The following is a 22,407-nucleotide window of genomic DNA, read 5'->3' on the forward strand; positions in this document are numbered from 1 at the left end:
TAGTCAATCTATGGCCTTTATGGCGTGATCTTTAGCAGACATGCTCAACCTTCGGCGGTGCGCCGTCTCGCTCGCCGAGATCCGTCTTGAGAATACGGTTGAACAGCTCCAACAGTACCTCGAAGCACACCTTTGTAATGGCAGGGTCGTAGCGGCCCTTGCTCAGCTCGTCGCGGATAAAAGCATGCTGGGCCCAGGCAAACTCGTAGAAGCTAGTGGTCACGCCGGCCTCGCGCAGCTTGGCGCGCACCAAGTCGCGGCCGGGAGCAGGCACGTGGGTATCCATGACGCCGAAAATCATAGCGACCTCTGCGCGCATGCGCGCCAGCTGATCGATAGTGTGTGTGCTATCCGACGGCCCCTGTGCGGTCGTGTCGGCCGCGGTGTACGGGCCCAGCGTACGACTGTGCACGTCGGTAGCGAAATAGGCGACGCAGGCCGAGATGCGCGTGTCCAGGCACGCGCGCAGTGCCAGGTGGCCGCCGAGGCACATGCCGGTGGCGCCGATGCGGCCGCTGCACGTGGGCAGCGACAGCAGGTGGTCGACGGTGCTCATGACGTCGGCGTCGTACGACGCTAGCGTCTTGGCGATCTTCCAGGCATTGCCGGCGTCGGTGCCGGGCACATCGTAGGCGAGCGGCTCGGGGCCCGTGAAGTCGTGGTACGAGCTTGGTGCGGCGACAATGTAGCCGTGGCCGGCGATTTGGCGGGCGAAACGCGCGACGGGGCCGGTCACTGGGGGCACAAATGGTCAGGGCGAGAGAGGCGGGTAAAGGGAAGAGAGGAGAAGGGGCAACCACGGGAGGAAAACCGAGGCTGGAATCCCGTGAACTGTCACGCACCTTGGTAGATTTCGCTGAATAGCACGACACCGGGGAACTTGCTATCTCGAGAGACGCGGGGGGAGTCAGTCACCGGAAGGGGCAGACTGGGACTACAGTATCAAGGACACATAAGGCGAACCTACGCATTGGGGAACTGAGGGATGGTCGGGTGGAAGACGAAAATGCCTGGCTGCAAGTTAGCTCGGCGTGCTGTATAGTGTGGGCGGCACATCACTCACGCATGGAAGTTTCCTTGCCGTCGACCGACATGGGCACATCGACGTGGGATTCCTTGATAAGCATGTTGGGCAGGATAGGGGAAGGTTTGGGTGCTTATAGAGAGACAGTAAGAAGGGCTTTCAAAGACCGGCCTTCGAAACGATACACTACGGCGATGAGTGTACGATGCCGGCCGGCCGGTATAAGTCTTCTGAGCTTCTTTGCGACGGGAGTGGGGTAGCTCCGCCAGGTGCCATGGGCAGCCAGACACCTGGAGCTACCTACTGACAGCTGTCAGCGTCCCGCCAGCACTCTCAAATGAAGAAAAGCGGGGCGCGGTGCAGATGGGCTAGCACTCCCTTTAGGCCACAAGCAACGCAAGATCCAGACATTCGCAATATCTCACAGCCAACGCCAAAGAACATGCGGCATGCAGAACGGGGCCATAAAGCCCAAAGGTGTCCGTCCCAGATGGCCTCGGTGTCTCTGCTATTGGCTGCCCTCCATGGCCCGCCATGAAGAGCGCCGGTGCGGAAGACCTGGCCACTGGCCTCCCAGGTAAGAGGCGGTGAGAACAGACAAACTTGACTCCAGCCTGGCCTGCCGCGCGCCTGCAGAGGTCAGGCCGCCCTGCAGTCTGACTGGCCCTCCCGGCCGCAAAGCAAGATCCCAGGCCGTCTTCTCGGACCCGGCAACGGCTCGATCTGCGCCGGGCTGCCGTGCGTCCAGACGGCCCGCAGCCGGCGGCAGCCGCAGAGAGTGTGTGTCACGTGACAGCCACAGTCTCACGTGTGACAGCTGGCGACAGCTGGCAGGCATGCAAAGCGGAGGCTAAACAAGGTTGAGATCCGCATTTGGCGACGTCGCTCCTGGGCTGCTGGCCGGCGTGGCAGAACAGCTCACTGCGCTCTCGCAGCCAGAAGAAAAAAACAAAGGCAGCACAAAGCTACAGGCGGTGTCGGCGAGGCCTCGGTGCTGATTGAGTGCATGTGCAGAAATGGCAGCGGGCTCTTTTTTTCTCTATTGTGCCCAGCAGTTTGGCGTTGTTTCCTGCCGCGATTGTTGCTGCGTGTGATGGTTGTACCAATCAACAGCGCCCCAAAAAGCCCAGCCTTTTTTTGCTCGCCATTTTCCCCCTCCTTCACCTTTCGCTTGAATTTTCCCTCGTTTTTCCCCGGTATTTTTCTTTTTTTTTTTCTCTTTTTTTTCCCTTGCTTTATCAACGCCAACGCAAAATTCGAGTCGACCGTTTTCTCGCCATCGCCACTACATCGCATAGTTTCCGACTCTCGGTTTTTTTTCTTTGTGATCGAGCGCTCTTTTCTTTCGCCTCTCGTCCGCATCACACACTCTCTAGCTGCAACCATGGCTGGCGGCAAGGGCAAGTCCGGTGGTAAGAGCTCCGGTGGAAAGACCTCGGCCGATGGCCCCAAGAAGCAGCAGAGCGCTTCGACCCGTGCGGGACTCCAGGTAAGCAAGCCCTCTGCTCCGCGCAAGGCCAAGCTGGCCCGTCGCAATCCTGTGCCGAGCAGGCACGAAAAAAGCCGTGTCCCAAAGCGGCTCTGCCCGAACCCAGGCCACCCAGTACAATCTCCCATCGACACCGCCAGCGCGCACCGCCCGGCTCATCACCGACACTCGCGAGCCAGTTCATCTTCGCCATCTGCATCGTTTGCGATCGGCGCCGGCTTTTGCCGCTTCAATCGCAGCGACGGCGAGCACGCGACGAACCCAAAGGGGAAAAATCACCCCGACCGATTGACCCCGGCCCGATTCCTCCCCATCAACCATCCATCGCCTACAACTATGCCCAAGGCCTATCTACGAACCCCCGCCATCAATCGCCTTCTGCCCTCCATCGACCCAGGGCTCATGCGACAATTGCGGCTGCTGATATCTCCTCTATCACACTGGCTCTTCCATCGTGTTCCATACGATTCCATCGACTCATACACCGAGCGCTCGCTAGCTTGGCGCAAAAAAATGTGTGACAGTCAGACACCACCACACGTCCCCGGCTCTCGTCCCTGTCTCGAATGGCTTCATCTGTGTCGGGAAAAGGCCAGCTTTCCGTTGCGTCTGCATTCCAGCCGACGCGCGTGGACTGCCCGCCCCCCGCTTTTTGAGCCCGAGCCCTGGCGTCGCCGCGTCTGCAAGCGCTTTATCCGCATCAAGGCAGCCCGCGTGCTGGGCGAGTGTGTGCTGTGGCGTATTATGGCTCTGGGAGAGGCCAACCTGGACTTCTCGTTGCTTGCTCGCATAGTCTGATTGCAGGCCTCTGTTGTCGGCATCGGCAATCAACTAACCTCTTCGCTTCTGCATAGTTCCCGTGTGGTCGTGTCAAGCGCTACCTCAAGCAAAATACCCAAAACAAAGTTCGTGTCGGAGCCAAGGCTGCCGTCTACGTCACCGCTGTTCTGGAGTACCTAACAGCCGAGGTACTGGAGCTGGCAGGCGTAAGTATTACATTACCTTTGTTCCCGTTCTCTGGCAAGTTGCAAACTGGTTTCTAACGCGAGGTTCTCTCCCTCGGCCCCTTTTTTTACAGAATGCTGCCAAGGACCTCAAGGCCAAGCGCATTGCCCCGCGCCATCTGCAGCTGGCCATCCGCGGCGACGAAGAGCTGGACACACTAATTCGCGCGACCATTGCCTACGGTGGTGTGCTGCCGCATATCAATCGCGCACTGCTGCTCAAGGTCGAACAGAAAAAGAAGAAGGCTGCGCAAGCCATAGAATAAACATGCTCCCCAATCGTCCATCGTCTATCAACGCCTGCTCCAAAATACACAACAAAAAACGAAAGGGACGCTGCGAAGCGTCATGGAGGGGTCGATTGTCCTGGTTGGCGTGAGTGTGTTACTGGTATGACTTGTTCCGATGCCTGTTTGTTTTTGGTTTCTTTGCCCTCTTCTTTTTATTTCTTTTGTGGAGGGATAACAATGAGGGATGTGGCAAGGCGTTTTTTTTCATGTCCATGGAAGAAGAAGAAAATAGAGTGAAAAAAGAAAGGCGCAAAGGTCGTGATGTTTCCCTTTGGGGTTCTCGCTTCTTTTGCTCCTTTCTGCTTCTTTTCTGCTTCTCTCCTGCCCTCGCTTCATCCATCCCTCTTCTCTCTCTCACACATACATTTTCCCTTTCATCTCTCTCTCTCTCTGCTTTCTTGTTGAGATATCCGTTTTTTTTACGCCACCACCCCACACACACAGATCTCTCTCCTCTCGGTTGTTTCTTCTTGTCGTTGTTTTTTTTATCTTTCATTTCTACTGTCAACTGGGGGTTTCTTTTTTCTTGTGGCTACTGTTTTATTTTGAGGGTGTATGAATTGTATTCTTTTTTTTTTTCTCTTTTTTTTTCCCTCTAATAAGTCGTCTTTGTGGAATGATAATGGAGGAGCGGTCGATGGTGTGAGACAACAAACAACTCGTGATACAAAACTAGAGAGTCTTTGTGTGTAGTTGGTTGGTCATGTAGTACAGAAGGTTGTTACCCTAACCCTCGTGTTGAACATGCTTTGACATACTTCTGACAACTTGGATTTCATGACTCAGTTTTATAGTTGGTAGTGCAGAGAGGAACTCGAGGAAGGACTTGATTAACAGTTCCCTATCTGTCTTTGGTGGATTCGAGTTTTCATTAGAGGTTATTGGATTCTAGGACTTGATGACCTTGGTGGCGCCACGCAAGATACGAGTCACCTAGACTTTGAGGAATCCAAGGACCGGCAATGTTCCTATCTAGCGTGATTCTGGGGGCTTGATACCATTCCACCGACGAGACCAAAGGCAGGTTGATGGGGTATTGCACTAGGCCACGGTAGATGAAGAATCGTAGATGACTGACTGTATTTGCACTATTCCGAAAGTGTATGTGCTGGTGGGGAGGGGAGATTTGGCGTATCAAATATGCTCTCTTGAAGGCAGATTGAACTACCGTGGTTAGTTATAGTTCACTAGTTTCTCTGTCCTGACTTGACTTGGGCTCAATCACGCTGTGATGGCAAATTCAGTGTCATCGCGATGCGTTGGTAGTGGTGTTGCTAAATAGAGAGCAACGTAACAGTGGAGCACGAATACATATGTACATAGTTACATAACTACACAAAGCTTGCAACATCAATGTAACCATGTGGACCTGTCTTGCATGCAGCACATTAGGGTTATGTAACCCGAGACCTCGAACATTGGCAATATCAACGACCAATTAACGACATAGTTGGCCAACTATAAGCAGGACTATCAAATGCAGGCAACTCGTGGTGTTTGCATCTATTCATTTTACTGGTGATGACTATGATATGCAGACTTGGAGGAGGTAATATGTGCGTGTTGACATGAGTGTGTTGCAGGGCTTGTTTTTTTTTGGGGCTACATCTGGCGTACGTACAGATGTACGTGTCTGTGCCTGAGCATGAGAATGAGAGAGAGAGAGAGCCTGTGCGTGTTTAATCTGTCTGGTTCTCTCGACGGATTTCTTTCTTTTTTTGGCATCTTAATGTGAAGGGGATGGATGGATAGGAGAAGATGACGAGGGGCTTCTGTCTCATGTCATGTCTTGTCACAGACGGAAGGGTTCCTTTGCCAAAGGAAAAAAAAAAAAAAAAAGAAAGAAAAAAAAGACAAAGAGGAGAGGGGAGATTTGCCAACTACGTGGGCAGAAGAAGCGGACGACAGACAAAGGGGAAGGGAAGGGGACTTAGCTAGAGGAGCAGCACACAAACGTGGTCCGAGCCGGCACACAGCACAGCACGTACACACAGGGAGAGAGAAGACAGAAGGGGGCTAATTTTCCACGCGTGGGCCGGACGGGCGAGCTTTGCGGTGCGGGTTGCGGTTGCGGTACGGTGAGCATTCCCAAAAAGCACGTAGTTATCACGGACATATTAAGGCTGTGAAGAACAAGGTACAAGTCTGGGAGCGTTGGTGATGTGCATTTCGGTGGCTCCATTTTCATGCAGGCAAAGAAGAAAGAAAGAAGGAAAAAAGAAGGGGGAGGGGGAAGAGCAGTTGGTAACAAGACCAGAAGCGTGGGCACGCTGCTATAGTTGTAAGTTGTGGCAGTATATACTGGGACGTGTTTTTTTTTTTCTTCTTTTCTTTTCTGCTTGTTGCTCGTATGGATTAATCTCCTGCTTCAGGGTCTCAAAAGGGGCGGGACATTATATTGGTTTGAAGCTTTCTTTTTATTGTTTTATTACAAGTACGAGGGGAGGAGGAGGAGGAAGAGAGGAGATGAGGCCTCAAAGTAAGTTTCTGGTGATGATGGGCATGCAAAGCCACTCTGGGCTGAAGAAGGCCAAGTCCTTGGGTTGGGGTCTGGAGAAGAGGGGGCCAGGAAGGGTTGTCTCTCCTTTTTTTTTTTCTTCAAGTACGAGGAGAGAGAGAGAGAGAGTGAACAAAGTCCGGGTAGCAGAGTATCCAAGAATCTGGATGCTCTACCCCGGTAACTCGACAGCCGTCAATAACAAGGCGTGCTCGGGGAAGACAGAGAGCAGAGACCAAGGGCAGAGAGCAGGAATGTAGCACCCAGATCAATCTTTCGTAAGGCGTAAGGGGGAATGGGCAAGCTGTTATGTGTCCCTTGTTCGAGGCCGTGTGTTGGGTGGTGTGGTGTGGTTGTGCTCGTGCTTGTGATGAAGGGGTGAGGCCCTGTAAACACATGTGTAGAGCCCCCTGTGGGATGGGAAGAGTGAAGAGACAGACAGACAGACAGACAGAGAGACGGAGAGACTGCAACTGAGGCTGTCCAGATTCAAGGTTATTTTTATATATCCGAGTTCCAGACTCTAGGGAAGGGCGATCCAACACAAACCAGAAGTATAGTTGGCTAGTTCCAGCTGGCATTTAGTTAGTTATGCTTGTAGTAAGCGTGTAGTTCGTGACCATGTAGTACGTGGTCCGGAGAGAATGAAATCAGCCAGCCGACGAAGAGGAAGAGGAAGACGAAAAACAAAGGCCCAAGAAAGAGACTTGTCTTGTCAAGACGGAAGGAATACCGGAAAAAGTAGAGATGAGACGGAGCAGGGACGGGGGCCCAGCGGACTGGCTGGAAGGGTAGAAGGGTGGAAGAGAGGAAGGGGGTGTCGGTAGAGACAGACACAGGCCATAAGCACACACATGTGTGTACATCCATACATAGTCAGTCAGTCAGTTGTGTATGTATGTGTTTACATGTGCACTCAGCTCGTCAACTATATGCTAGTTGCTGCTTATGCTTTGCAACCAAAGTGCCCACGACGGTGACGGCAGAGGCCCTTTGCTTTTCTTTGCCTTGCCTTGCCTTGCCTGCTTGGGCTTGGGCTTGTGCCAACATCGCTGCCCTCTCTGTGCTGGCCGGCCTACGCGCCAGAAGGGCTCGTGTCGAGTGTCGAGGCGAGGAGCATTGACGGCTAGCACAGGTTCCTGGTACCTTGGCCAGAGAATGGAGCTGGGTGGCACGCCAGGTACCAGGTACATTCAGGCGCATGTGCTGAAATATGCCTGTGGACGTATGTATGTATGTACATATGTACATATATATGTATGGTAACTATGCCACGGCGGCCTGCCCCGCTTTTCTGTTCAGGCGGGCGTGGGTGGTGGTGTGTGTTGTTTATTTGAGGAACTCTGTTTATTTTCTGAGACACCATGGGAGATTTGTGATTTTGTCAAGTGTGCTGCTGGAAAGGAGAAAAAAAAAGCCTTGAGCAGGACTCGCAGAAGCCGCGAGCTGAGAACTGAGAACTGAGAACTGAGCGCTGGGAGCTGAGAGCCCTGAGGCTTCCCCCGTGGAAATCTCCCCTCGCTGAGGCCTCTGCCATGTTATTCTATGCTGCCGGGCTGTATGCATGCTTCTGTTGGATTGGCGCCCTCTGTGTGCTGTAAATCTGCCTGTTTGCCTCCCTACAGGGGCTTATAGGCTGCCTGGCCACTGTAGCCTGGGCCTGTAGCACTGTCTGCAGCGCTGCCTCCAGCGCAGCCTGGCGCCTGTAGCGGCTGCTATTGGCTGCCGGCAGCCTGTTGATCTCTCCACTAGCCGGTCTCCACCCCCTATAACTGCTCCCATAACCCCCTCTTCGCTCCTCCCAGCCCTCCTCTTCTTGCTGCCCATTTTTTTTTCGCCGTGAAGAGAAAAGTTCGCCGTTCCAATTCTTCCCTTCTTTTTTTCTTCTTCCCCCCCCCCCAAAGGCCAATCCCTTCAGCCACCACCGCCGGCCGCATCCTCTCCTTTTATCTGTTTCCGGCATCCATCACGAAGCGTCTCCCGGCCAGCTTCTCCAGCCCGAGCCCCAATCTACCGATTGTCCGCGTACTCTTCGCCTTCCCGCTGCATTTATTGGATGTCTGGTAGTGTTGAGACTTGTCTGTTTTGTTGACAGCAAACGACGACGAGAACAAAAAAAACTCTGAAGCACGACAAATCAGACACGACCAGACACGCATGACCACCGCGACGACGACGAATTGCCCAGAATCTGCCCTGACGATCCCAGAGTCTTTGCTGTAATCGCTGCTCAGCCCCCTCCGTCTGCTCCGTCTCTCCCGCCTTCGCTTCGTATCACCGCCATCACCATCCATCCCATCGCCTCTGTGTGACTGCTGTCCTGCTCTCGTCACCACAATCATCACCACCTTATCCGAGCCCCCTCTGCCGTCTTCCCTCGACGCCTGCTCCTCTCTCGTCTTCTGCCGAGAGTCTGTGTCTCACGCCTCTCTCTCTTCCTTTCTCCTGCCCGGCCCCGTGTCTCTGTGGCACTAAGTCGCGTCCCCTTCCGCCCCCTTTTATCAACCGCCCGCTTCGTGTCGTCTGCTGGCGCCAGAGTGACTGTACCGCCGTTCAGAACCACACCATGAGCACCCAGCCTCCGCCTCACGACATGTACGTTGACTATCACCAGCAGCTGCCGCCCCCGAGCCGGTCGCCCAACAACTCTCGCCCGTCCCCTAGCCAGTACGCTGCTCCGGGCTTTGCCTCCACCATGACTCTTCCCCGTCATGCCCAGCGGGGCTACGAGACCCTGGGCTCTTCTGCTCTCTACACCGACCACCTGTCCAATGGATACCGCTCGCTCGACCACCTCTCGAACCCGTCTAGTGCCCCTGGTCCCGGAAGCGGCGGCAGTGCTGGTGGCGTGTCCCCGGCAAACAGCATGGCCTACGGCTATGAGAACGCCAACGTGAATGCCTGGGCTTATTCTGCCGGAAATGTTGCTACTATCAACGGATCGTTGAATGGAGCTAGCCGCCAGCGTCCAATGGGGCGTCGCGCTCCGTTGCCCTCTGTGAGTTTTGTCCCAATCAGAGACCACCGCGTCCCCTTCCCCAACGAGCACATCGAAGCCACTGAATGATGTGCCGTAGCTAACCATGTACACCATCTTCTGTTTAGAGCTGGGCCGACAACTCTTCCATGTCCATGCACTCGTCTCCGCAAACTGCCTTTGCCCCCCACAGTCTCGGCTCGAGCCACCTGCCTTCCGGCCTCCTGATGGACCAAGCCATGGGTAGCTCCGACATGCGGGGCCCCGCCACCAACGACTCGGATCAGCTTATCCCCACCGCCATCGTCATAAAGAACATCCCGTTTGCCGTGCGCAAGGAGCAGCTGGCTCAGATCATGGTCGACATGAACCTGCCGCAGCCGTATGCCTTCAACTACCACTTCGACAATGGTGTTTTCCGCGGTCTTGCCTTTGCAAACTTCCAGAACCCCGAGGACACCCGTGCTGTTATCGAGCGAATGAACGGTCTCGATGTGTCTGGACGCAAGCTGCGCGTTGAATACAAGAAAATGCTGCCCGAAGCCGAGCGCGAGCGCATCGAGAGAGAAAAGCGCGAGCGCCGTGGCCAGCTGGAGGAGCAGCACCGGGCTCCCATGCTGCACCAGCAGCCCTCTCTTCAGTCCCTGAACGCCGCTAGCACTACTTCGCGCAGTGCAAGCAACATCGGCTCGTCCACCATTCCCAATGTCGATCTCAACGATCCCAACACCCTTGGCTTCTATACGGACCTGACTCTGTTCAAGCGTGACGACTCTCGAGAAATTCTTGTGTTCCCGCCGACCATCTCTCCTGATGACCGTCGCCAGATTCACATCATTGCCCACCACATGGGTCTCGAGCACCAATCTGTTGGTGAAACTGAGGTCCGCCAGCTGCACATTTACAAGAAACGCCACGAGCCTTCTCCCACTGGTCTCTCCACCATCAACTCGGCTAGTTTGGATGCCCACAGACGCGGGCTCAGCCGTGCTGCTACCTTCGACTTTCCCACCGACCAACCGCGCGTCATCACCAACTACTCACAGGCTGTGCACCGTCCTGGCCCCACTATCGAATACCCCATGTCTGCCGAGCCCACGAGCAGCGGCCTGCCCAACAATCTGCGCGCCGCCAAGAGCTTTGCCGATCTGCGTTCCATGTCTCCGAGTCCCTCGGCAAACAGCACAAATGGTGCCTACTTGAACACGTCAGGTCTCAACGCCTTCGCCACCACCAATGCTGGCCTCAGCCGCCTCAACGAGTTCAACAGTGGAAACGGTAGCCCGTCTCTGTCGCCTTCGCCGACCCTGCACCTCAACCCGGGAGCCAGTGCTGTCGACCCCACTATGGGCCTCTCGTCTAGCATGGCAGGTCTTGGCCTCGGCTACGACTCATCCATGTCCCAGTCGCGTGTTACCCCCGGAGCCATTGGCAGCCAGCGTCCCGGAGCCCGCCCCGGATCCGACCACTCCTCCCGTAACGTGCCCGACAGACAACCGCGTAACCCTGAGTGGAGCGATCAGCAGCAGACGGGATTTTCCAGCCGCAGCCGGACAAACGGACACATGGCCCGCGGAAGTGGTAAGCGCCCAACAACGTCGGCATCAGCCACGGCAGCCTCTACACCTGCTCACGCAGTTATCCAGGAGGCTGTTGAGCATTGCACCTGAAAAAGAACCCCACAAGGCCCCTTTTTACTCACGCACCACCGCCTCTGCAGATTCTTCGGATAACACGCGCACCACGACGGCGACGTCTGGCGGTCGCTTCAACTAGAGGGTCGACTTGGATTTCTCTTGTTTTGTTTTTCCCTTGTTATTTTTGCTGCTCATCATCTATATCCGTCCGGCCCTCCCTCTGCCTCTGGCGACCTGCATTCATACGGCGGCGCGTGCCTATACTCTCATCATTATCATATGGGCTGCCCCCTCTTTCCCAGCTCGCTCTCGCCGCCGCCCGGCCCTCTAAAACGCTTGCTTCCCCAATTCTTTGAACCTCATCTACGATTGACTGATGCTTACGATGACGAATCTGATCCTGGATACTACTTGTTTTTTTTCTTGTCTTTTTTTCTATTGCTCAAGATCCCGCGATTTATTGTTTGCTTTTTTTCTTATTTTTTCTCCCTCTCTTTTATTGTTATACCATGTCTTATGTGATGGACTGGCCACGCTAATTTCTATGCCCCCCATTTATCCTTTTGCTCCTCATTTCCCGGGACTGTTGTTGCTTTCTTCGACGCCTGCTTCTCCTCTTCCCTCGTGGCGTCCTCTATCATCTTAACGAATTATGTCGGATCCCTATTTACTACGCCCTCTCCCCGAAGACATTTTAGCACACTTATTCACCGTGCATTTGACACATTTTCTTTTTTCCATCTCGTACGCCGTTGGTTTGTTTTGCCGCCCCGCCCCGCCCCCTCTTCTTTTACAATTCTCCTGCTTTTTTTTATTATTATTACTACTATGCTGGTTTCTTTATTCAAGTTTTTTTCTTCTACTATCATGTTCCAAACCCCACACAAGACTGATTGTTGTTGTTGTTGGACACACACCACGTTGGCCGTAGACATGGAGACTGTGGTGTCTGCCGAGACAAATATAACGAAGATATGAATCATGCATCTTTTGATATCGCTCTCTCTCTCTTTTTTCTTTTCCCATTCCTTGGTTCGCCCTGAAGAACAGGGAGGTTTTTGAGTTTGAAGCCTACACATGCAGAACTAACTTAAACTCTTGTATGGATGTGGTGGCTTGCTATTATTGATACTCTGAAGCGTTTTTTTGTTAACGAGCCGTCTTGGTTGCCCGAAAATGCTATAATTATGGTGCAATCTCTCTTTTTTCTTTTTCTTCATGTTTAACCCCTTTGACCCGTTGTTGTCCTTCCTCGTAATCTCATTCAGATGCTCTGTTTGGCTCCCCGGCGCTCGTGAATGGCTTTTCGTGCGTCTTGAACCGGTGGCTGATGTCGCGAATCAAATGCTGTGTCTGTCTGTTTTTCCCAGACAGAGAAAGACGTCGTCGATGGGCGTGAGCAGATGTTACACAGGGCAAAAAACCCGCCAAACTGCTGCATCGGATTGGGCGTACAATTACTTGGCAATATCCCGGAGGGCGGGGAGGGGACGGTTTCTGCCGGGCTCTTGTCTCTTGTTGCGATGAGATTCTTTGGTGTTGTTTGGAAGGCTCTACCCCATTTTCTTTCCTCTGCTGACAGGAAAACAATGACCGTGTGTGAATGATGTTCCTGGGTTTCTCTCTCTCTCTTCGCTCAGCCCGTCGTCTGGTCCTCCTTCCAGCTTGTCTGGTACGGGTTTACGTCGGAGTCCTTGACCATGACGGCTGTGGCTACGCGGTCCCGCATGTCTTCGCGCTTATTTGCCGCCTTGAGCAGATCCGTGTACTTGCGCTTCCAGTACTCGGACGACTGCTCGGGGCTGTCGGGCGGCTTGTCACCATTGGCGAAGTGTCTATTCGATTCCTGCTCGTCGGTTGCGGCAGCGGCAGCGGCAACCTCGCCGTTCTTGTAGACTGTGGCGCGGTTCGTAAACGAGACGGTGGTCGCGCCCAGGCGGTACTCCCACGCCAGGACGTAGCGCGTGTACTCTGGCGTGATGTCTGCGCGCTGGAAGCGCGGGCGCTTGTGCAGCAGGATCTTGCCGCCGGCGAGCACGGCCACGTTGATCAGGAAGGCCTCCTTGGTCTTGGCCTTGCGGTGCAGGTCGACAAAGGTGGTGTCGACGATGCCACGCGCCTCGGGCACGTCGGCCGGGTGCGTTGGCTGGCCGTTGGCGTCGACCCAATCGGCCGTCAGCGCGCACATGAGCAGGAAGTTGTACACGTCGTCGAGGTTGGTCGCGTCCGTCTGCCCGTGGCTGTAGGGGTTGGGGAAGGGCTCGGCGCCCGCGGCGGGCTTCTGCGCGTGGCTCGACGAGGCGGACGACGCCGTCGGCCGCACCGACGGGAAGCTGAGGTCGCCCTCGTCGGTGCGCGTCGGCGGGAAGATGTTGGTCGGGAAGTTGTCCCGTGGTTGGTGTGCGGCGGCGGCGCCGCCGCCCCCGCTGCCGTAGTGCTCGCCGCCCTCGTCCTCGTCGTCGCTTGTGTTGGTCTCGTCTTCGGGCGTCGACGCCTCGCCCGCCTCTGCCGGCGACCGCTGCCCGGCCTCGCTGCCGTGTATCGCGGGCGTGGCCACAGGCGTGGCCAGCCTATACGTGGGCGGGGCTCCGTACCCCGCCAACGCGTGCCCCGCTGCTACCTCGTGCGCTGGCGGCGTCGCCAGGCGCCCAGCGTCCAGCTTGGGCGGGCGCAGCTGGTGCGGCAGCAAGGGCGGCAGATACGGCGCCGGGTCCGTGGCCGACAGACGCGCATGGGGGTCGGCGTGCAGCTGGGGCTGCGGCGCAGCTGGGGCTCGAGGGGCCATCTTGATTACGTGCACGGCGGGGGCCAGCGCGGGCGCGTCGTCGGCCGGCGTTCTATTGGCGGGCGGGCGGCCGCGCGTCTTGCCGCGCGATGTGCTGCGCCAGGCCGACGAGACCGCCTTGGCGCCGTATCGCTTCTTGAGCTTCTGTGTGCTGGGGGGCGCGGGCGTGGCGCGCGGGTCGTCGGGCCAGACGGCTGGGCGTGCGGCTGAGGGCGTGTTGGCTTGCGGGTCGGCGTGGGCGTGTGCGTGGTTCGGTACCGGCGTACTCCCCGGGCGCTGCCAGGACGTGCCGCCGAGCGGCGGTTTGGACGGTCTGAGATGGTCGTTGGGCGAGGAGGCTGGGTTGGCTTGGCGCGCGTGCTGCAGGGGCGGCCACGGCCACGGCTGCGGCTGGTCGGGGTAGTGCTGGTACTGGTGGTGCGGCGGGGGATCTTGGTACCGCTGGTGCGGCGAGCGGTCTGGCTCTGCGGCGGGATGCGCCACATACGGCTCGTGGTACTCGCGGCGCAGCGGCGACGGCGAGCCGATCTGGTGCTCGGTTTCGTCGGCGCGCTTGCGGCCGCGGCGCGGGCGGATATGCGGGAGCAGCGCGCGCAGCGCCATATCGTCTTCGGGCGGCACGCCGTCGCGCGTCTGTGTGCCGACGGGGTTGGGGTCCGTCGGGATCTGCACCCAGTATATGTGTTCGCGGCCAATCAGGTACTCAAAAAAGGCGTCGACATGCAGCGAGTGCATCCATCTCTATGTGTTAGGCGGGGGGCGTGGGGTATGAAGCCCGGCCCCGGGGGAGTTAGCGCCCGTGTTGCTTGGGTTGGCGGAGCGAGGCAGCCGAGGCTTTGCTACTGCTTGGCACACACGGTGAGAGGGAGAGAATCACGTACCTTGAGTCGCACGGCATACTGCTGGATCTTCTGCGTGCTCTGGCCCTTGGCGTGGTCGGGCGGCTCGACTCCCAGACCTAGGGCGAGCTCAACCCACGTCTTGACCTCGCGCGAGTCCAGCTGGCGGATCAGCTCGTACAAGCGGAACGGACTAAAGGCCTTGCCGTCGCTTTTGGGCAGCGTGCAAAAGGCCTCGCGCAGCGCGCTGACGTCTGACTCGGCGGGCACGGCCGGGTTGCAGTACAGGATGAAGGAGACGAAGGCGTCCTCGATGGTGTCGGCGCTGACGGCGCGGTTGGGCAGCGATGCGCGCGCGGAGCCCGCTGCGGCGGGCGGTGGTGCTTGTTGGGTTTGTTGTGATGAGAGTGCTGGGTGTGACGGGGGCGCCCGGGTCGAGGCGGGCGCGGGCGCCGAGGCGTGCGCCGTGTGGTGTGGGTGGGCGACGGACTGGACGGACGACATGGCGGAGCAAGTCTGTCGCAACGTGCAGCAGCGCGTCAGGCAGAGGCGCCTAGATGATGTGCCGGCGGTGGTGTTTCAATTGAAGCTATCCCAGGGAGTGGGTGCAATGGGAGAGTGGAGTGTATCAGGAGGGGGGCGTGTCTTGCGGCTGAGAGCGGGATGGTTGAGGTTTTGAGTATTACAGCTGGGAACAAGCGTTGTCGCCGGGCTGGAAAGGCGGCATTAAGGTAGACCAAGTCCAAGCTCATGAGCAGTATGAGCGGACGTCAGAATCATGGGGGCACGCAGAGGGACAGCGGCAGCAAATGGTAATAGTCGGGCTGCCAAGTGCGGGTTCTATCTTTTTGTCTTAGCAAAAAAAATAATAAGAAGAGCTTCCCGAAAACGGTCTCGGGCTGGGAGTCTTATAGCACTGTCTTCCTTGTTTTTTTTTTTTTTTTTGACGGGTGGTTGTCAGTATAGCCTAGGTGGTACTGCAAAGCAACACAGGAAGATGGGCGGGAAGCGTCACAACAAGACTGGACGCGGACCGAGGAGGACGAGGACGGGGACGATGAGGCAAAGGCAAAGAAGAGCCGTTCGTGCAACGCGCAAATCGTCATAGAGACACCAGCTTCAAGCAGGCCAGGGGAAGAGAAGAAAAGAAAACACGAAGAAGCGACGAAGCGAACAAGTACATACAAGAGCAACGAACAACCGAAAATCCTAGCCTGTTTTTTGCCTGGGGTAGGTACTGGACTGGGCCTTTGTTTTTTTTTTCTCTTCTTTTCTCTCTCTCTCTTCCTGCACGGCCCTCGTCTCCTTCTCTGTATTTACACAGAGACACACGGAGAGAGAGCGCGAGAGACCCGCGCTGACGTCCCATCGGGCTTTGCCTTGCTCCTGGGGCCACTTTTAGCTTCAAGGCTAGACCTAGCTTGCAGCTTGGCCGTGGCAGCAGGCAGATCAAGCTTCTTGGCCCCGAGTCCACTGACACCTATGAATTATTCCTGGTGTGAATTTTGGACGTGAATTTTTTGGCATGAATTGGACCTCGACCACGAGCATCCGGTGCGTGTAAATGCACATGGGGCAACTGCCTGTTTTCGTCCAAGGCGGGGGGGGCGGGCAGTTGCCGCCCTTGTCGAGTCCTCGAGGTCTAGTCCATCCCGAATCCCGCCCGAGTCCAAGCGTCTAGAAAGTCGAAAGAAACGTCTCGGACCTTCCAGAGCCGCTGTGCTGGGAGCGATTGAACAGGCAGTTGCGCTTTGCGGATGTCCCACATTGTCTGCTATCTAACTACAAGTGTCTAAGAAAGATTCCCAGCACAAACCACGCTGGAAGATTTACTTTGAGTTAGTGTCCGCTCCCGGGCGTCTTACCCTTGCCTGTGCTCCCTTTCCTTTTTTTTTTCGCGGGAGGGCGGGGGGCTTCTTTCTTTCTGTGTTGTCTAGCGCAGCAATTCAAAAAATAACCCTCTTGTAGCCCCCAAAGCCGCCAAGCCCAGTTTTCGCAAGCATCTCCGGCCTTACTCACACGATAAAGTGAGAAAAGCAAAAGGAGATAGGCGTAAACGTATGTCTGTACATGCAGTAAAATTGAGCTTAAAAGCTGCATTGCTCGCAGCCCCCATCCAGAAGCGGCAACTTGTCCCAATCAGGCTTATTTGGCGCCGGCTGAACTCCGGGATGCCTCCCCCCTGCCCCCTCTTCTGTGGTACTGCCACTGGTGTGGCTTCTAGACGCTAGAGTCACACGGAGCTCTGCTTTCGCCGCTCCGCCACGTCTCCTGCGGCCCTGGAAGCTCTTTGCCGAGTCCAAGAGCCGAGCTTGGGACCGTCCCACTCCCTGAACGCCTTTGCATTAGACAAAAGAAAATCGGCGGACTTCAGTGGGTTTTTATGCGTAATGATGAAAATGCATGCATTGTGCTGCTACAAGTTCATACAAAGTAACTACACATGTACATAAGTCTGTAGTTACCCATCCATCTGTCTGCAGTGTTCGTAGCCAGTTTACTCCGCTGAATCTCGTCATCTCATCCTCCATCTCTCACCACGCGGCAGATTTATAAGCCTTTGGCCTGCCGCTCTTCGCCCCATGGCAGCCTCAGTCAGCATCGTATTCTGGCAGAGTTGTATCTAGTCCTGTCAGGTCGGCAATCTTAGTAATTATGACGCACGTCTTGGAGTAGCACATATTCGCCATTTCGTGGCATGTTGCGACACAATATATCTAGACGCCGGTATTACAAATGGCCATCGCTATTGATCGGATAACGTAGCTATTTAAGCAAGCCACACGCCCGGCCCAAGGCCCTCCTCACTCATCACCAGCAACACCAATACTCACCTCGTCCCCACCCACAGTCCCTTCACCATGTCCAGCATAACCACCGCCCCCAACCCCGCCCTCATCCCCCGCGGCGACACCCACGCCACCCTCGAATTCTACCGCCCACCCGCCGACGGCAGCCCGCCCGTCAACCACGTGACCAACGCCGCCGACACCAATACCAGCACCCGCAACTACAGCACCACACCCGAGCGCGTGCTGATCCGCGACCTGCGCACCGACCCGCGCACCCGGCCCGCCCCAACACTCGACCACGACGGCTTCCAGCTGATCACGCCCGGCGCCACCACCGGCGGCCCGGCAACCAGCGGGCCCGGCAGCGCCACCGCGCTAGCCACCGCGCCCGAGAGCGCCTTCGCGGCCGACGCCAGCATCGCCGCGCAGTACTACCCCGAGGTGCGCGCGCTGCTGCTCGCCGCGGTGCCGGGCGCCACGCGCGTGCACATCTTCGACCACACGGTGCGGCGCGCGCTGCCAGGCGCTGCACGCGCGCCCGTCAATGTCGTGCATGTCGACCAGACGGCGGCGAGCGTCGAGAAGCGCGTGCGCCACCATCTGCCGGACGACGCGGAGGCGCTTCTGCGCGCGCGCTACCGCATCGTCAATGTGTGGCGGCCGCTGGGCGCGGCTGTCGAGTCGTTCCCGCTGGCGTTTGCGTCGTCGGCGTCGGTTCGCGATGAGGATATCGTGCCGGTGAAGCATGTGTATGAGAATGGGTATACCGGTGAGACGGCGGCGGTCAAGTTTCATCCGGACCAGAAGTGGTGGTATCTCAGCGGCGTCACCACAGATGAGCGCATCTTGATTGAGTGCTTCGATAGTGAGGCGCTCAAGGAAGGCAACGAGGTCAAGGGCGGCCGAACACCACATTCGGCTTTTGAACACCCAGACACGGCGCCGACAGCACGGCCGCGGGAGAGTATTGAAGTCCGGGCATTGGTCTTTGGACCCTAATCATGGCTATAAAGTACACAATAACAGAGGAATAGTAAATGCAGTAAACATTGATACAAATAATTGAACGGTGAAACCAACGCTAGATAACACAAAGGGCAGGCCATGTTGAACTCTTCACGAGAACAAGGAACCACCAAAAACAATCAACGCCGTCCCAGCCCCGGGTATCGAAAAAAGAAACTGTTGCACCGGCTGCAAAAGGAGCAGCGACGACGCAAGACAAAATCGGCCAAGTTGCAAAACACCAACAGCAATGCCAGAAAGAACTCCCCAACCAGAACAAAGAACCTGTGTCCCCTCCACCCTTTTTTTTATTGTTTCCATTTTCTGAGCTCTTAGTTCTTGCGGCCCTTGCCCCTCGAGCTGCTCTGGCGACTCATTCCCACGCCATTCGCGCTGCTCTGCCGGCTCATCGACACGACTCCCTTGGCACCCAGCGTCTCCTTAAGCCGCCGCGAGCTGGAAGTCATTTCCTTGGTTGATGAGCTGGCAGCCGGTGCGTTCTTGGACGGCGAGCCCTTGGCTACCGAGTCGTTCTCGGTAATGCCGAGCTCGCGGCGCAGTGCCTCGTAGTTGGAGTTGCGCGGCCGCGACGCAAAGGCCACATACGTCTCTTCGACGCTGGGCTGCGCAGCAACCTCGAGTAGCTTGCGGAGGCCGCCGGTCTGGAGCAGAGACGCACCTTGCTGGTGATGCTTGTCAAAGGTCTTGTAAAGCTTCATGACCTGAAGATCCGAGTTGATGTCGTCGGTAGGTAGACTGGACGGGAAGTTGCTGTCGACTGAGCGTAGGTTTGCCTTGAGGTACTGGGCTGGCTGCTGCGGAGGCATCTTAGGCATCTCGGTGCCGTGGGCAATGTCCAGGTTGGCGGGAATCTCAAAGGAAGAAATAGCCTCCCAGCCGATGTAGCGGTCATCCGAAAAGTTGAGGTTGGTACCTCTGGTGCTCCGGGTTTGGTGTGATACCTGGCGCTCCATGGCTGGTGCGTCGTTGTCGTCGTTATCCGATACGCTCTCATTGCCTTCGCCCGAGCCAAAACGCTGGCGTAACATGTAACGGTGAGATGCAGTTGCGGCGGTATTGTAGGTCATGGACAGCTCCTTTTCAGTAAAGAGCTTTTCGAGGCTGTAGATGGGACCGGTGTGCTTGGCTGACATCCGCAGCTTCTCAGACTGCCACATGGGCGTGGCGTCGGTGGTATCCAGGACGCGTTTCACAGGCACGGGAGAGCCGTCGTCATCAGCGCCACGCTTGCGCTTCTTATCGTGGCTACTGCCGTTGGTCGAAGCGAGAGAGTCTTCTTGCTCTCGGCGGGTCCGCGTGCGCTTGGTATTGCCACCGGGAGAGGACGGGCGTAAGAAACTGTACTGGTTGGAGTGCAGCATCAGGGCAGAGGTATCGCCAATCTCAAAGGCTTCTTTTTCCTTGAGGAGGCGGTGCTTCTTGGCATTAAGAGTATTAATGAGACGGTCGCGCAGCGTCTTTGAGAGGTAGCCGTGCTCGCGCTTGGCGGTTTCGATGCGGTAGTTGTACGTGTTCTTACTGCTCTGGATGCGGGTTTTGTAGTCGTGCTTGAAGTGTGTTAGCAACTCGGGTTTAAACAATGTGGGACGGGCAGAAGGGCAGAGAGAAGCCCAGACCACACAAGGTAGCAATGGCCACTTACCAGCTGCTTCGTCAACTGAAAATCGCGGTACTCGTGCACGTCGCTGATGGCCTGCGCCCACTCCTGGAAGCGAGGCCCGGCCATTTCAAGCAGCGTGCGGGTAGACTCGTTGGGGTTGTTAGTCATCTGGGTCTTTGCGTGTTCTAGCCGCATCTCCTGCAAGACCTCCAGGGCATTCTCGGCGTATGGGTCCATTCTAGTGACCAGCGCCACATCAACCTGAACGCGCTGTAGCTGGTCGCGGTACTTGGAGTCTTTGTCCTGGCTGAACTTCTTTTGCAGGAATGATATGCGATCAGCCAGCTCCTTACGCTTGCGGTCGCGCTTGGCCACGGCGGCCGCGTCGGGCCGGCGGGCGCCGGACATGGGCTGGACGACGGGAATGTCGTTAGTGGGCATGATGGCTGAGAGAGAGGGCGAGACGGGTAGAAGAAGAGTCCGGATCGTTGGGCGTCAGGAGAAACAACGGGAGCAACAAGGAGAAGCCGGGCAAAGCCGAGAGAGACGGGGCAAGCCAAGGTGGCTCCAAAATAGCGGAACAAATGAGGTCGGTGTCGGAGATTTTAGGGCAAGAATGTGGCTGCGGAAAAGTCAAACACAACAGAACAATCACCAACGCAAAGAGTGTAAAGGCGGCGGAAGTGAACTGGCTTTCCAGGTAAAAAGGCAAATTAGGAAGAAGACGAAGAGGAAAATCAAAACGCGAGCCTCATGAGGGAACAGGGAAGAAAGCCCAGGTTGCCTTCGACCCGCTTTTTCTGTGCGATGTGAGCCGGCGTCATCGCATGCTTATCGCAGCCTGTGGTTGGTGCGATAAGAGCCACTGCTTCCATTTTTGGCCCTGGGCTTCGCGCCTGGGAGCACACTGTGCCTTTGTTTGCATTTGTGCGGCGAACACAGTGTTGAAAGTAGCACTTTGGCACTGTCAGCGCTAGAGCTTAACTCTACAGTGGGCCGGCCGGCTCTATGTGGACGTCACCTACAACACGGCGGCCGGCTCTATCAACGTGTTCCGTCTCCTGTCTACAAGTGCTGCCTATTGCTTCACTGCCTCCCGGATCTTCTGGAACTGGCTCATGAATCCCGCGTAGCCCGACACCGGCGCCGACTCCTGCGTTGGTGCCGCGGCGGCTCTACTGCTGGTACCCCTCGCTGCCTTTTCGGCGGCCGCCTTGGTTTCTGCTTCCCGGAGCAGCTGCTCGTGCCGCTCTTCTACCATGGCTGCCAGGCTCTCGATGAACTTTGCTCTGCCCTTTTCCTCTGCCGTGCCCTTCCAAACCGTATTGAGATCTTTCAGCTGCTCGATGCGCAGCGCTGCCTTTTCAACGCCCGTCACGGGGTCTTCTTTGTCGTCCAGCAAGTCGGAGATTTCCTGGCGCAGCTTCTTGAGCACCTGCTGGCCCCGTTCCTCCGAGCTCTGGTCGTCCGAGCCGGGTTCAGGCGCCGAGACTGAGAGAAACGATGATGTGACAGACAGTTCGGATGGTGGAAAAACAAACTCCATTGCATCGCCAAATGTTTGAATCACGCTGTCCAGGCGTGACCGCACTGTTGTCAAAGTTTGTAGCTGGCGGATGCATTCCGGGTCGTTGGGGTTCAACTTGAGCGAGTCGCCATTGAAGTCTGGATCCTTCAAGTCTGTTGCTGATGGTGGTGGTGCCGTCTCCAACGAAGCTGTCGGACGCGGTAGCAAAACAGTCGTGCTATCAACACCTTCGGGCACAAACTTCTTGAACTCGTCCTGCAATGTCTCGTCCAAGGTCTCGGAAAAGCTCAGGGTCTCGCCGCGCAAAAGCTCCACTTCGTAGGCCAGCCGGCTGCCGCTCCTCAGAATATCGTCGGTCAATTGGGTCAGGGTAGTCGACAGCCGGGTTGTGTGAGAGTTGAGCTGGGTGACGAGCGCCTGGACCTCGTTTGATGCGTCGGTGAGGGACACGGGGGCTTTCGTGGTCGCAGAAGCCGCCGAAGGGGCGCCGACACCGCGCAACGGCGGCAGCGTGTTATTCAGGAACTCGGCAGCGTCAAACAAAGGGACCAGGAAACTGGCTAGAAACGGGTCGCCGACGTGGTCTGACTTGGGCATCATGGGCTGTGTTGACTTGGCCGTGGTGGCCTTTTGCCTAAGGGCGAGAGTGGACGAGGCCACGCTGTTACCGCGCTTGCGTGAAGCCATTGGGATGGGAACACAGAGTCAAGATCGTAGGGGAAGTAGCGCGGCAGGCAGAAATTGGCGACAAACAGGTCAGGAGTGAGTTGCCCATAGATGTGTGTCACGGTGCGGTGGTGCCACGGAAGCCGAGCCGAACTGTGAGCTGAGCTGGCGAGCTGCGGTGCGGTGCGGTGCAGCGCCTGCAGCTGCCGGAGGGCCGTGCCAGCTGCCAGCAGACCCGGCTCACGTGACAGCC

General features: G+C 56.6%; 7 protein-coding genes across 7 annotated transcripts; 3 read left to right on the top strand and 4 right to left on the bottom strand.

Annotated features, from left to right (window-relative positions):
• Window positions 1-31: 31 nt before the first annotated feature.
• Window positions 32-1,127, bottom strand: BROUX77_007422 (uncharacterized protein; the record flags this gene model as incomplete). Its single annotated transcript, XM_073752515.1, has 4 exons — window positions 32-735; window positions 843-883; window positions 968-1,010; window positions 1,064-1,127. The coding sequence occupies 4 exons, from the start codon at window positions 1,125-1,127 to the stop codon at window positions 32-34; spliced, it is 852 nt and encodes a 283-aa protein (XP_073601715.1).
• A 1,281-nt stretch (window positions 1,128-2,408) lies between these two features.
• On the top strand, window positions 2,409-3,783 carry BROUX77_007423 (uncharacterized protein; the record flags this gene model as incomplete). Its single annotated transcript, XM_073752516.1, has 3 exons — window positions 2,409-3,305; window positions 3,368-3,499; window positions 3,592-3,783. 3 exons carry the CDS (start codon window positions 2,409-2,411, stop codon window positions 3,781-3,783), a joined length of 1,221 nt encoding a protein of 406 aa, XP_073601716.1.
• A 5,087-nt stretch (window positions 3,784-8,870) lies between these two features.
• BROUX77_007424 (uncharacterized protein) lies at window positions 8,871-10,951 on the top strand (the record flags this gene model as incomplete). Its single annotated transcript, XM_073752517.1, has 2 exons — window positions 8,871-9,302; window positions 9,410-10,951. 2 exons carry the CDS (start codon window positions 8,871-8,873, stop codon window positions 10,949-10,951), a joined length of 1,974 nt encoding a protein of 657 aa, XP_073601717.1.
• A 1,603-nt stretch (window positions 10,952-12,554) lies between these two features.
• On the bottom strand, window positions 12,555-15,046 carry BROUX77_007425 (uncharacterized protein; the record flags this gene model as incomplete). Its single annotated transcript, XM_073752518.1, has 2 exons — window positions 12,555-14,444; window positions 14,585-15,046. The coding sequence occupies 2 exons, from the start codon at window positions 15,044-15,046 to the stop codon at window positions 12,555-12,557; spliced, it is 2,352 nt and encodes a 783-aa protein (XP_073601718.1).
• A 2,357-nt stretch (window positions 15,047-17,403) lies between these two features.
• On the top strand, window positions 17,404-18,333 carry BROUX77_007426 (uncharacterized protein; the record flags this gene model as incomplete). Its single annotated transcript, XM_073752520.1, has 1 exon — window positions 17,404-18,333. The coding sequence occupies one exon, from the start codon at window positions 17,404-17,406 to the stop codon at window positions 18,331-18,333; it is 930 nt and encodes a 309-aa protein (XP_073601719.1).
• Window positions 18,334-18,671: 338 nt separating this feature from the next.
• On the bottom strand, window positions 18,672-20,401 carry BROUX77_007427 (uncharacterized protein; the record flags this gene model as incomplete). Its single annotated transcript, XM_073752521.1, has 2 exons — window positions 18,672-19,907; window positions 20,003-20,401. 2 exons carry the CDS (start codon window positions 20,399-20,401, stop codon window positions 18,672-18,674), a joined length of 1,635 nt encoding a protein of 544 aa, XP_073601720.1.
• Window positions 20,402-21,038: 637 nt separating this feature from the next.
• BROUX77_007428 (uncharacterized protein) lies at window positions 21,039-22,175 on the bottom strand (the record flags this gene model as incomplete). The annotated part of the gene is made up of 1 exon (XM_073752522.1): window positions 21,039-22,175. The coding sequence occupies one exon, from the start codon at window positions 22,173-22,175 to the stop codon at window positions 21,039-21,041; it is 1,137 nt and encodes a 378-aa protein (XP_073601721.1).
• Window positions 22,176-22,407: the final 232 nt, after the last annotated feature.

The sequence above is a fragment of the Berkeleyomyces rouxiae genome (assembly GCF_048999995.1).
Source record: "Berkeleyomyces rouxiae strain 22BRR77 chromosome Unknown BrBRR77_ptg000012l, whole genome shotgun sequence".
Classification (NCBI taxonomy): domain Eukaryota; kingdom Fungi; phylum Ascomycota; class Sordariomycetes; order Microascales; family Ceratocystidaceae; genus Berkeleyomyces; species Berkeleyomyces rouxiae.